Source organism: Ammodytes marinus (assembly GCF_949987685.1).
Source record: "Ammodytes marinus genome assembly, chromosome: 2".
NCBI lineage: Eukaryota > Metazoa > Chordata > Actinopteri > Uranoscopiformes > Ammodytidae > Ammodytes > Ammodytes marinus.
Window position 1 is genome coordinate 13,272,158 of NC_137231.1, and position 15,207 is coordinate 13,287,364.

Below are 15,207 nucleotides of genomic sequence, written 5' to 3' on the forward strand. Positions count from 1 at the left end.
GATTTTTTTCTTATCTTTCAGATTGTAATACTGACAGCAAAAGAGTGCAGCAAATATCTATTTTGTGATTTTGCACATAAGTTCACTCTATCATTGATGCTAACTACAATTCATAAGCCCACTGGTGGTCTGTGTGAAGAAGTTTAATTAAGGTGTGTGAGGTGGTTTTACCATTCCTCACATGTGAGTCCTCCTCTGTCTCTCTTCTTGACTGGATGCGCTAGGACCGCGGGGACTAGAGCGCAGACGCAGACGGAATGGGCGCACTTGGGCTAGTAACTGCGAGTTTGAGTGTGACAGAGGCAAGCAGGCAAAACCGCTAGATTTGGGGAATTACACAGGAGCCGATCAAGACCAAAAGCTCACTTTTTATCCGAACTTTAAAAAAAAATCTCTTCTGTTTAAATTATTTAAAGTTGCTTTTGAGGACACCTCCTTGGATCGGTTGGAAACACTGAGGAAAACTTTTAAAAGCAGCGAAACAACCAACAAAAAAGTTTTGAGAATATGCTTTTTTCACCTTCTTTACTTCTTCGTATAGCCTGAGATGACAGAGTGGCTCTGTCCGTGACTGCTCAGTCGTGAATATCATTAACCTCTGGATTAACTTTAAGAGTGGGAGAAAGCGGCAATCTGGACACTCCCAAGTATCTCAAAGTGATGTAAAGCTCTCACGGTAATTTATACCACCACCAACTTTTTAAGACAGACTACTGAGCCTGTTTGGATGTGTTGAGGACGTTTGGGTGGACTCGCAAATCCCTTGAACGTATATTGGACCAAAGGGAATTGTGCGCCCGGGCTGCCATGACATAACGGGACACTCTTGGGAAGAAGAAAAAAGGTTTCTGAAATGACCGGATGATGCGTGTTTACTCTTGAGCGGAGGATCTTCGAAGTTCACCATTCATTCAAGACCTTAAAGATCATTTTGTTTCCTCTTGCCCTTACCCTACTACACCCCCCCACGAGAGCTTTCATGGTGGAGATATGGGATGATGACTGGAGGCGGGGGTGCAGCTGAGGTGAGATCCAGCCGAAGGACAATTATGTTTGCGCCAGTCGTTGGCATCCCTCCGCTGCCGGGGCGCCTGGTACTGATGCTGCTGCTCCTGCTGTGCGCCTCCGAGCCGAGGCTTTCTCAGGCGTGTCCCGGCTTGCTCGCCTCCACCAGCGGCTGCAGCTGCACGGACGAGCGCTCCAAGGCGCACAGCGTCCAGGCCGTGGGGCGAAGGGTCAGTTGCAACAAGGAGGAGCTGACTGAACCTCCCGATGCCGGCCTGCTGCCCAACAGGACCGTTGCTCTGTGAGTTGGAACAAGTTTACCTCTATCTGAGCTTAGGATAACTCACTTTATTCTGACCCTGACGTGCTGTGGCCTATAGGCTACTGCAGGCTGTGACATTTCTGAGTGGTGAGAGCACATGCAGTCCCCATAGGTGTCAGATATGTTGTGCCAGCACAGAACCCTCCCTATCATATCATATTAGGATGTTTGTATTGAACCAATAATGCTCCATTACAAGCTGCCATTGATCTTTGCCTATATGTGTGAGATACAACTTGGTTTGTGCTTTGATGGTGGATTTCTTTTACATTGAATATGCAAATCAAATTGAGGGCACAGTGTTTTGACCAGGCCCACACACCCATAAGGCTTTGAGAAACCCATGACCTTAGGTTTAACTGTATTGAAGACTCCCTCGCTGTAATAAGGCCTATTAGGTCAGAAGTTTACATCTTGATCTAGTTTAAGTCTGAGTGGAGGGCTGAACGTCGCACCCTCTCTGTAAAGCATTAAGAAGATCATGGAGAGGGCAGGATGACTGTAGCCCATCATCTGGCCCTGCCTCTTTGACACAACTACAGTATGTCACTTTAAATTCCAATTTCGACATCTTTCTCTGTCTCTTTCCCTCTCCACCATACACTGCCACCACGACCCTGTCTGTGGACATGGTCCAGCTGACTTGGCCATCGCAAAAAACTACAATGAACCAAACACACATTTTGAACATTCTATATCAGGCAACACCAAGAGCATTTGGTTAGAACTAGACTGGAAATGGACTCAGTTTGAAATGTTTGAATTGTAAAGCAGTTATTTGTGACGTCTTTTTGGACAAGACTTGAAAGGGCCAAATCTCAATCTCTCATGATGGATCGACTGCCAATCTGTGACACATCTTTCTTTCCCCCAATGGCGTTCTTGTTCCGTTGTTAAGCAGCTGCCCAAACTTTCTGAAGACATTGCTCGTTCCCACAGCGTGTTACTGTCTCTGTACTTTGACCCAGTGGGAGAAATGCTAGCAGCACATGGGCACAGTAAAAAAAACAAAAAAAAACATGTTCAACTGCCCCACTGCAGCGAGCACATGAGGTAAAGTAAGGGGATTTATGCCCCAGGAGAGCTAAAGCCAGCCAGCAGCAGTCCATTTATAGGGCCTTGTGTTTCTTGCTTATTAAAGGCAGAATTAACATCTGGGGAACACATTGCTGGAAACTGGAGGGGAAAAAAAGAGGCTTGGGTGGCAGTGGTGAAGGTGATTGAAGATAATCTTCCATCCCCGCGTCTACTAATTTTGGTTGAGTAGTTTTTACACAGATGCCTGGCATTGTCTGTGACACTTTTAGGAGGCTGCACTTTCGAGGGGGGGCGGGGGGGAGGCTTCCACCCATGATCTGCCATTTTGCCTTTACCTTTCGCGGGAAAACTCTTTTTGCGGTCTGGAAAGTTCATTCTCCTGAAGATTTCGCCGCGTTCCTTAAGAGCCCATGCTCCCATCGTTGCTCACGACATTGACTCCAGATGTGGAATGTGAGAAGTTGTGTTGATATTCGTGTTATTCCTGACATTCCTCGGCCCTTGCTCGGAGACCGCAGACAGTAGGCTATCCCAGGTGTGGTGGGGGGGAGCTTTCCCCCCTTTTGCCCTACGCCACCTCCGTCCCTCGCGGCATAATGGCGGCCTGACAGCCAGCCGTGCCGCCCTCTCTCCTGGGGCTCTCAAGCTCTGCTCCATCCATGCTGAGCAGGCGAGGGGCTGGAGGACACCACGGGCCCTGGGCTTCCGGGGCCGGCTGCTACGTGTAATGCACAACAGCTGGCCCCTGTGAACATTCCAGCTGAGGCCCCTCAGCCTCATGGGAAATCCCAACGGGGATTTGTTTATTAAAACTATTAGTTGGCTGTTTGTTGTTCCTGCCAGCCACAAAGCACCAACCAGTCGCCGACTGATATTATCACCTCCTCCTTTTGGCTCGTCGCTTGCCTGTGCTGGGATTTGATTACATTATGTCGGATTATACTACCGCACCGTCTCTATTATAAACTCACACTTTTCGCCAGTTTAATGGTGCGTTGTCGAGCTTTTTCTCAGCCTTATAGTCTTCTGCCCCACTTTCCCTCTTTTTTTCTTTATCTCCAGCTCCCCATTCCTTCTCCCCTATCCCGCCCCCTCTATCATGAGTTCATCCACACGCAGTAACTCTCAACCTAAATATTTAGTCGTCTTGGTAGGAAACTGCCATGTCCAAACTCCTTCCAGATGTGAGCCTGCGCAGGCTTGTGTTTGGGCCTAATTATGCACGGCTGCGAGGGAGTCGGATCACTGAGGAGAGGGAGAGAGGAGCTGAAGGGTAGAGAGAAGGGGGAAAACAGATAGGAGAGGAGCGTGAGAGTGAGAGTGAAAGATGGCCGTTGTAGGAAAGTGGAGAGAGAATAGGAATAAATGACGGAAGTTGCACACAGGGTCGACGTGAAGGGGGGAGTTGAACGTGAGCAGTAGTAGAGGAAGGAGAAGTGGGAAGAGGGAACAAAAGAAAGAGAGCAGAGCAAGAGAGCGAAGGGATGGAGGAGGGAGAAGGAGAAAGCTTGGCAGGCGGTTCAGAGGGATGTGCCCCTGGAGACTAAAAACTCCCCAGCCCCTGACTAACAGATCTTCGACACTGGGGTGAGAGGGGAGAAGGAGGGGAGGAGGCATAAGGCAGGGCTCAGTGCAGCAGAGGCAGCGTGTATAGCTTCACTTCCAAAAAAGCATTGCTCCATGTCTCCATTAGTATCAGTCTGAATTCTGTGTGAAAGAGGAACTTTTGTTTGTTGGCGATGGGAGAAAAGATCAGGAATGGATATACGTATCATATCATACACGTCCTACACAGCCTATAGAGAAACACAGGGCAATAACTCATTTCTCAGCGCTGTGTGGTGGCAGCTGTGTTTGTTTTAATGGATAACAGACAAATGAGGAGAATGTGCAGTGGCAGTCTATGTGTGAACGCGCATGGTGTCTCATAGCTTGTGGTTTTCTTACCCGAGTTAAAACTGCACTCCTCCCTCAGCGTATTTTGTTGTCATCGCTGTCAGTGACTGATGGCTTGGGCTCAGTGGGTGCCATGGCCCGAATGAGTGGGCACAGATGCTCAGGGTGGGGGGTCAGTGGGCCCGGCCTTGGCCTGATGCCCCCCCCCCCCCCCCCCAGCCTTTAGACAGCTGTGAGACAGTTGCACTTGAGCCCAGTATGTCAGTGTTGCTGGCTGGTAGTTGGGGCTTTAAGATAAAAATATTACAACTTGCTAGGGCAGTAATATTTTTATCAGTCAGGGTCACAGCTGTAAATGAGCAGTTGTAAAAGTGCCAGTTAATACTGCGGAGGGGTGTGGCTGAAGAATGGCCTGATCCCAGTTTTAGCTTCAGAGTCATACGAGAAGACAGATACCAATGTCACGCCACTCCAATTCGTTATGCTAAGCTAAGCTAACGGGCTGCCAGCAGAGACCTTAAAAAATTGCTTCATTTTGAATGGAGGGGGTTCCATTCATCTAACTCTATGCAAGAGAGGGAATAAATTATTCCTTTGACCACATTCTGATTTTAAGATGCTTTAAAAGAGTTTGTATGTCTGCTCTCAACAACAAATGGTCCAAAGCCAGACCTGTTTCCCCCAGTTTCCAGTCTTTGTGCTATAATCTAAGATAACCGGCTCCTGGCTGTGGCTTCGAGGCAATTTACCAACAGACATGGAAGGGGTATCAATCTCGACCTTTGACGACAAAAATATTCCCAGAGTATATCTAATTCCAATAGCTACACTTCATCTTGTCTCAGCTGAAACAGTTGTGCCAAAGTTTGACCGATCTGCCACTGGAACGGTTTAGAGATTGATCGTGCTTATTTAAAGCATCTTAACAGGAGCTTTTGAGGGAGAGAGGAGGACAGCCTTGATTCTACACTTAACCTCACGTTTATCTGGTCTCCTTCTATTCAATTTTGGTTCCACTTTTGGCCGACCGTCACGCAAGTCTGTTATCGTTTACTTCACTTGATGGGTCCTCCGAGTCCTCGATTGCTCCGAGTCAACTCACCTCAGTGCTATTATCGATTTGGCTACAGTAGGATTCCGCCTTTACTTCAATCGCTGTATCCTCTGAGTCTGTAACTTTGTGGCCCACGTGTGGACTGAAACCAAAGGGCCGGCAGATGTGTTGGTGGTTTATGTTGGGTCTGTGAGTGTGTGTTGAGACGGGCAGTGTGACGATGCAGCGTCCTAAACAGTCATCTTATCAGCGGGGAAAATTCCAACAGCAGGGAGAGCGCTGGATCCCAGGCATTCCTGCAGCGATAGGGTTTATTTATGTGGGGAAAGGTGTTGAGAGGAGGGGGAGAGGGCTCTCCTTTGCACATGTTAGGTGGGGCAGTGGTCAGCAATAAATCAAAAAAGCAAACAAAGGCACTGACACTGGATACACCGAGCTTTATGCTCAGCTGCAGCACCTGTCAATGCCACGCAAGGCCCCCCTGGTTTTATTGTGCTCCTCGCAGGTCAAGGTAACAGGACAGAAGCTGGACACCATACACACTATACTGTGCTGCACTGTAGCTGCCGGGCCTGTTTGAATGATGAATGTGCATTTCACTTATCACCTCATTCTGTTTGTTGATTATAAGGCTGCTGCAATATTTCAAAATCTAGCAAAAACAGAGAGATGTGTTGTCATTGTAATCTCATACCCCCATGTGGCTCTCTTGTTATTTTAGTTTTTCCTTTCGCACCGCTCTCTTCTTATCTTACTCCAAAAATGCCTGACTTTGACTTTTCTTTGCCAGCGCCAACTTCCCTCTCCCTGTGTCTGACCACAGCGGCCCCCAAAGTTCCTGCTCTGGGTCGACAACACATGGATACAGGCGGAGATAATGGGTGTCTATAGTGGGAATGCCTGTGGCTTCGTGTGTGTGTGTGTGTGTGTGTGTGTGTGTGTGTGTGTGTGTGTGTGTGTGTGTGTGTGTGTGTGTGTGTGTGTGTGTGTGTGTGCGTGTGCGTGTGCGTGTGCGCGCGCGCGTGCATGCGTTTCTAATATACTCTCTTGAGAACTAATCCATGACAATGGTGCAGTCAACTACCAGATTTCAAGAATTCTCTAATGTAATCTGAGTACTCTGAGAAGTTAAACTTTGCTCCAAGTATTCACCTACAATAACAAATATCTCTATCTACAATAAAACGAAAGACAGGCCGAACAAGACCCAGACGTTTTCAATAATGTTTAAGAGACTGAAAAAAAACCCATAACGTTCAGATAATAAACAGTCTAAAAATAGTCTTTCAAAAGAGATTTGATTGAAGCTATAGTGCATAACTTATTCATATAAATTAATGTTGGTTACAATCAAGCCAGCGGCAAACAAGTTAACACAAAGTTGATCAGCTCCACAAAACTCTCTCTGTATTTCTCAGTTTATGGCAGCGTTTACAAACTGGTGTTGAGCCCTGATACTGGCGCAGGAGCTCAGAATAATCTCCAAGAAGCACCCAAGAAATGTTTCAGTTGTTTATTCTACTGCTAAGAAAAACCTGGACCTGCTGCAGAACATAACAAATCCATGCTCGACCGAAAGGCTTACTTCATGTAGATGCGCCGACAGTGTTGTTTTGATTACTCAGGATTCCTCATGGGGGCAAAAGTTACTCACTATGGCTTTAAGGTTTGCCAAGCCGTTCAATCTCAGTTCAACAGGAAAACTGTTCATAGCTGATGACAAACACAGTGCCACATACAGTGTTAGCTTGTGTCACCAGCTTTCCTAACTTTTTGCACGTAATATTTTGCTGCTGTCTAAAAATGGACTCTGTTTCAGACATGACTCGCTCATGAAATCGACTCTTTTGTCAAGCTGTAATGTTTAACCCATGACAGTCCAGAGCTTATGGATAATGGTGTTTGTTAAAGGCAGCAAATAACGGACAGATTGAGTTAACAATGATTTTGGCTTGTTTTTATGAAAAAAGTGTCCATGTAGACATTTGGAGTGACATCATTACATTATATAGAGTACAGTTGTGTGCAGAACCTGGAATCTATAGGATATAGTTTGACATTTTGGAAACTATGCTTTATTTGCATTAAGATAAATACTCCTACTATCAGTTTAACATGAAAACTAGAGCAAGGTGGCGGTTATAGCTTAGAACTCTGTCCAGAGGTATTAACAACACACTCGATCCAAAATTGTTGATTTATAAAAAAAAAAGGTTCAAGTCGGTCACACTGATTTTTGGCTACCAATCTGATAACAGCTGCCAGATTTCAAATAAAGTAATATCATACTTTTTTCCCCTAACACAAAAGAAGGTATTCATATCCAAGTTAGGTACTTGGTTTATTTCTTATATATTGTGGCTCCTTTTTATAAAATTATCGGATTACATCCAACAGCAACTCATCCTAACCACCCCAAGCCATTTTAATGTTGAGTATGCAATTACTGTAACATACTGCAGAACCACAGGACTTTAAAAAATCAGTTTCTACAATTCCTCCCTCCATCTCGCCTTCTGTAAATAGGAGTTGGTTTACAGCCCCAAGCATAGGGACGGAGCGAGTTCTTGATAGAGTTAACCACTGTTTGAAGATAGAGTATAAATGTGTATTCCTTCAGGCCAAGATCAGATCATTCATTGGAATCTACCAGAATCTACTAGAATCTACTGTCTACCATATTTCTATAACACATGCTAATCTTATTATTTTTTAAAGGCTACTAAATCATTGCTTTTGATTCCGTGTGGTCCTATGTAAAAAAATACAGCAAAACAACAAACAAAACAAAAACTCAACCTTATCATAGATGCTTCTAAAGACCAGAGTATCTGGGGCAGAAAGAGTTTAGCCAATCCCTTTGTAAAAGCAGCCTGATTTCCCAGCAGTCTTTGCTCATGAGCAGAAAACAGAGGCTGGTTATGAGACAGAACAATGAGACAATGTTAGCCAGGCATACACCACATTCCACTCACTGTCTGAAAAGGCTAAATTCACTAAATTGCCTCATTAAAAGTGTAAAAACACTTTAGACGGTGATTAAACTGACAATTGTGTTCCTGCTGTGCCGCCACAAACTTTCCAATTTGGTTTGTCCTGACTTGTCTTTGACTCCAAATAATGCAATGATTTATTGCCACTTTACAGTAAGGCGGCGGTATTTCAACTTTTGTTCTCTGGCTGTTAATATTAACGGCTGCTGCTTGTTTACAGTTCACTGGTCGTCCAGCTTTAGTAAATTGTGTATATGGCACGGGAAACACACTTCAGCGACGGCTGCTGTTACCAAACCTCGATTCATTGTCTAATAAGACTTATTCCAAGTGGGGGACCTTCCTCCCTAAAGTGGGTAGTGTGTGTGTGTGTGTGTGTGTGTGTGTGTGTGTGTGTGTGTGTGTGTGTGTGTGTGTGTGTGTGTGTGTGTATGTATGTGTGTGTGTGTGTGTGTGTGTGTGTGTGTGTGTGTGTGTACTAGCCTGTTTGCCTGTGCACTGCACACACATATGGGAAGGGCGTGCATGGCCACAGCTCTCAAAATAGTCTCTAGTCCTCCCCTCCCTAATTAGAGACATTTCAAAAACCCAGATTTTAATTTTAGACTAGTAGCTTTTGGACCACTTATGGAAACACATACATACACACACACATTGGGTAAAACATATACACACTGACCGTATAAATAAATCTGATAGGTCACACACTTGTGCATCTAAATCTGCACACACACACACACACACACACACACACACACACACACACACACACACACACACACACACACACACACACACACACACACACACACACACACACACACACACACACACACACACACACACAGCCACAAACCACAAAGCCGTACTCGCTGGCCCAGCCTGGTAACCCAAGCACAATGCAGTATACTCTATAATAAGTGGTTGCACATATCAAATGCACTCCCCATATCCAGCCTCGAGGCAGGAAAGTATGATAATAAAGCAGAGCGCTGCAAGATTCTCTACATACTATAAATCATCTTGCCCATTTGTCACATCAAAATGAATGACAAGAATCTGTTCCAGCTCTTATTGTGGCTTCTCTCGCTGCCCCTCTCCCTGTTTGATGACTGAATTACTGAAGCAGTGTCTGCGAAAAAAAAGATTTCACAAACAATATTTTGTATGCAATTACATGGATGCTCCTTTCCATGACAGGCGGTAAATGGGGTTTGTAACTTGGCAGCGTGCCCTGGTGGCTGCTACAAGCCCTCCGGTGGCTCGGGCACAATGGGCACATTCACATCTTGACATGCATTTGCTGCTAAAGTGCCTGTTGTGCTCGAGGTCATTTAGTCTCTGTGTTACATTCAGTGTGGTGACTCTCTTAGGGACAGGGTCAGGGTGTGAGGGGCTCCTGGATCTCCCGCTGCATTTTGGTGCTTCTCTGTCTCTTTACAACGAAAGGGTTAAGCTATTCGGAAGGGCCCAGGTGGTGAACTATACAGCGCAGTCTGGAGGCCTCTTATAAAGTACTTATTGTAACAAAGATGACACAGCCACCTCCCAGTCTGAGAGATCTCTCTCTGCTTATGCTCTCTTTCATTCCTCCTCCATCCACCCTCCTCTCCTTGTCTCTACAAAAGTGTGCATTAGCAAGAGAGGGACTGCAAGACCAGGGTTTACCCTCTGCTTATGTATGCTTTTTGAAGCCCTTTCACTGTAAATGTCATTGAATTGAACAATTTTCATACCATAAAATGAATTATATTAATTATAAAGGTATCATGCACAACCAACATCCTGTAGTAGAAGATCTATAATATACTATTTGAATATAATACCACGTGCACCATATTTATTATATGGGCTGGGTGACACAGGCTGAGCAATATGACATTTTTACAGTTGTGTTTCTTTCCACAGTCCACTTACACACATTTCCTGAAATGACATTTACTTTCCCCGAAACTATAAAAAAAACTTAAAAAAGCCACACTTAGTCAGGCCAAACCTCAGACATTGGGGACAAAATTCAACGCTTTACTCAAAACATGTTATCTTCCGTCTAAATTAAACTGCAGATTTCTTCTTGCTTTGGCTGACATTGAGGAGCTGCCAAATACTGAAACGCCACTGAAATAATAGAAAATGTACAATCCTGAATCAGGACACAAGCAATTTCAGACCAAAAACAACAACAATGTTTTCACATCCCAAGGGGTATAATTGCTAGTATTTGGTTTTGGCTTATTGATAACAACAACAAAAAACAGTAACATATCAGAATTTGTCAAGGACAGTACGATATTCCTATACTTCAATTTCAATTGTCCTGAGACAAACACCTGCATTCAATAGAAGTGGAATATAAAAGATGCTCAGACAGAGAATACACAAAATCAGTGTTAACACAATTCATGATGGCCTCCACCCTTAATTTTTATCTTGATTTGTATTGTGTGTGTTTGATTGCAAACCTGTTTCATACATTTTCACTTATCACTGTAGCAAAAGCACAGGTGTAAATAACAAGATTTAGATTTGGATCAAATCCTTTGAGCTGTTTCAGTTATAGTGTCCGGGTGTTGTGCATTCTGCCTCAGTGCCACACTGTCATGGTTCACTGGGACACTTGAAAAGAATAGACTTACCAGCGAGTCACAGGCTCTATTTGTGTGAAAAGGTTTTTAAAAAATGCATGAGTTACAAGTCTTTCTTCAGTGATTAGTAGTTGTTGTGATGTATCAACAAGCATACTCTATATACATGTGACACACACACACACACACACACACACACACACACACACACACACACACACACACACACACACACATCCTGTGACATGTCATGACCCAGAATTCTTGGCTGCTAATGAAGGTCCACAACCAATTACTGCTGGACCTTTGTCACGACAGGAGCCCCGACTCAGCAGCTCAGGGGTTGTGTGTGTGTGTGTGTGTGTGAGTGTGTGTGTGTGTGTGTGTGTGTGTGTGTGAGTGTGTGTGCGTGCATGCGTGCGTGCATGTGAGCGTGTGTGTTTAAATGAAGGGTTAGGGACTGTCAGACTAAACAGCATCATGCATCATGTTACACAGATATATGATCAAATGATCTCTACTCATTGACATGACATTGACAAGTGACTCTGAAACGAGACTTTTTGACAGATGCCACCTCCTTATGAGTTTATACCGCAGTGTAATGTCGTTTTTGAGTGGTTTTTGATGTGTTGAAGCTGTCGTTTTGATTGGAGTAGGAGCCCTCTGAAAGCCTGGTACCAGTCATATTAAGTAATACAGCTTTTAATCCATCTTTTTGGGTTCAACCACAATATTTTGTTGATCTCCTATGTCTGTCCTTATTACTCCCACTTCAATGTGTGTGATGTGTATGTAAAGAGAAATACTGCCATGTCCACTTAGTTCTCCTATGTGAGCTGCCAAGATGCTTCAAATGCAAGTCTGGCAAGCAGAGCAGCTGCTCCAATGGAAAGCATGGAGAGAAAATGCAGTAAAAAAAATAAAAATTAATCAGTGACAGAAGAGATTTGTATAGAATGTTGTCAGCTGTAGCGTACACAGTCAAAGCCGTTCACACAGAGCAGTGCTGTTGGTGTAAAAGGGGATAATTACATTGCTTATGGCAGGATTTAATTACCTCTTAAGGGAAATATCCAGCAAGGCTAAATTATTATTATTTCTTATTTATGTAAGCTTAAGCACTGCTGTGACACGGACCAGCGCGTGCATCATGAAGTCAGCATGCAAATTAACCCAGGCTTAATTCAATAAAGAGACGCTCATTGAAAATCACTCTCATTATCTGGCTCCCATTGGTCTCAGAATTAGGACTGGGTTTATGGCACGTTACCAATCTCTTTCAAGGGTTCTTGTCTTTCACCTCGCGTGTGGTCCTCAAGGCTAAGAGACCTATCCAGAGTTAAATGATGTTTACACAGTGGCGGTTGGAGTTGTTTTGACTCTCTTCATTAACTGAACCTTGCATCTCTCTCTCTCTCTCTCTCTCTCTCTCTCTCTCTCTCTCTCTCTCTATCTCTCTCTCTCTGTCTCTGTTGGCCTTAAGGCGCTGGATCAGGAGTGCAGCGTCTAATCTGCGCTCAAGTCGACTAATAGTCTCATCTCATCTCGTTTTTTTCTTTTTTTGCTGTTGATCCATATTCTCATTTTCAGCATTGGCTTCTATTTTTTCCGTACCAGACAATTCAGACTATTCGACTGAGATTTGCTGTTGAATCGGGCTTCTTTGATCAAATCGTCGAATAGTCTACTATTCGGGGTCACCCTTATACTGGTGACGCTGCAGAAATGCTCTGCACTCAGAATGGAAGAAGACATTATTATTATTTAAAGATGGTATAGAGTAATACATAGGTAATGAGATCAGGAAGCTTAGCCTGCAGATAGCTTCTTATTAAATATAAATCCCCCCTCTAGACTCTATTTCTGTTTGTGGTTTGCTGTAAAAGCCTGCAGCTACATAGAACTCACTGTCTGAGTCCAGCATGCCTGAATATTTAGAGGGTAACATGGGCCAATTGGAATCAGAGCTTTTTTTTCTTACTCAAATGCATCTTATTCATGTCCAGGACTAAATGCCAAACCAGGATAGAGCATTTCCTGTGTTTGCTCCCCACGTATAAAGGAAAAAACAACGCACACACACACACACACACACACACACACACACTCAATATTTAAGTGTGTCTAGAGGAGAGACGGGATGAAGGGGGGCCGCAGAGATTTTGACACCGAAGCTTCAGTGGTAACTGACTGCAAACAGGACTTCCTGTTGAGTTTGGAATTGGAGCGTTCTAGCTGTGGTTAGGACAGGAGATAGAAGGATGTGTTTTCCCTTCGCTGTCCCTCGGCACCAGGTTGCGATGTGGAAAGCTGAAAGGACTCTGTTCAGCGGCTCCCTGTGTCGGTGCCGCACACCACACAGCCAGCCTTCCAAGCTCCACCACAGAGACCATTCCTCAGTGAAATGATCGCTTGACAATATGACCCAAAAACCAAAAGCAGCTGTAGGAAGCATGCTGCTTTTGACAAAAAGTTGCAGGTTTCAGTACACAAAGGTACACAAGCACACACTCACACACACTTACAAACACACACAGGCCTTCCCTGCAGACATGAAGCCATATGTTACAGCGAGACCAGTTAAGAGGAGTCAGGGGGAAGAGCGGAAGTAAATCAGCGAGCAAATAGGATTTGCGACACACTGTCATGCCGTCATGCCCCTGTGTGGCCCTCAAAGGCTTTGTGGGTTTAGGAAGCAAATTGAGCAAACCAACAAAGTGAGTGGCACGACGCTGGGAGGAGCTGCTATGGTTTACTAGACAAGCGTCTTTGTATGGTTTTTACTTTTTCACACTCAGTCACGCACCAAAGACACTCTGAGCTAACACTGAGCTATGGCACTTGCTACTGAAACATAAAGCACAGTCGAAGAAGTCAGAGTTTTTGGTTTGTAAAAATGTAATAGAAATGAACATAGAAAACACTGTACTTTTTACAATGTGTTTCTGTTACTTATACTTACCTAAGTTTGCTTTGACAACAGTGCATTTGTTTGTATAGATCTGTGCCAACATCTGGGTTGAGGTGATGCAGGGGATTTTTTTGTCAGTTTATAAATGCGCATTGGATATATGTCATTTCAAAAGATTGTATTATGTCATAGTTTGATTTTTTGTGGTAAAACACTACAGTCATACCCCACATTTTCTAAAGATAGACATGTATTGATCTTGAACCAATGTTGCTGGCCTTTAATTTTTTTTCTTTTTCTGTCCTGATCATAACCTTTCTACAGAGAACAGAGTTTTATACTTTTGTATTTGAATGTGCTGCAGAGCCAAACGCCATTAACTAAAGTCAACTAATTATATAAAGTGAGGGCCATAATTATTACAATCCAGCTTTCTAAATATTTGCTTCTTTGAGCTATTTTGGGGCATGTTTACGCCGGGGAAATAATCGTGAAATTGTTGTATAAGAATATACTGTATTGTGTGCAAGGTTTTCTACTGGCAGCACCCTGACAGAACACAACTTTCTTCTTGCACAAGATAACCTTTTATCCATAAGAAGTTGACAGGTTTATAACAGGTTTAGGTGTGTCACTGTTTTGAAACACACCCAGTAGCCTTTTGTTTTGAATGTTAGGTAACTGTGGGGGCCATTTTCATTCCAGACTTGTAATAGATAATAGAAAGCAGAAAATAAACAATGAGAGAAATTATGGTATAACATGTATGTGTGCTTTCCATTTTCTGCTGTGGTTTCACAGACCCTGTCTAACCCCTCTACATTGAGTATAGGCCACACAAAGAATACAAGGGATGGTGAATGTGCTTCTGTTTGACCTGGCTCTTTTCATATGACCTTCTGCTCTTTTGATCTGCATGTAAATGAATTAGGTGAAATGAGTGAATGGGATCCTGGTGCATTACATGTGCGGCCCTGTGTTTTTTTTTTTTTTTTCATAGATTCAATGGATTCAATTAGCCTGTTTGATTTCTCAGAGGCCTTTGTGGTCTGAAAGGGGTTAAGTGAATAAGAGATACCATCCATAGTCTGGACTGAGTTGTCACACTGCAGTGCCATGTACCATACAGCTTATTGGTCTTGAAAAGCAGAATTACCCAATCTGCCATCTGAGCCGTCACTTATGTCGAGAGGAGAGAAGCCACTCGTGTACTCATCTTCTTTGCTTGTAGCGCTCTGTTTACCTTTGTATGCTCCAGCGATGAAGTGATGCACCCTCATACAGTATGTGCTTCAGCTGCTGTATGTGCTTCAGCTGCTGTCACCTGCCCCCGGACACTGCTGCGTCTGTTTGATGGCTGTCCAGGAAGTGCTCTCTCCCCCCAACCCCTGACCTCTGAA

General features: G+C 44.1%; 1 protein-coding gene across 1 annotated transcript in view; it reads left to right on the top strand.

Annotated features, from left to right (window-relative positions):
- The first annotated feature begins 315 nt into the window (after positions 1-315).
- adgra2 (adhesion G protein-coupled receptor A2) overlaps positions 316-15,207 on the top strand; it is a 38,365-nt gene continuing 23,473 nt past the window's right edge. The window contains exon 1 of the mRNA XM_080042176.1: positions 316-1,306. Within this exon, the coding sequence (XP_079898302.1) occupies positions 996-1,306 (311 nt within the window). The 5' untranslated portion in view covers positions 316-995. The remainder of the gene's footprint in view (positions 1,307-15,207) is intronic.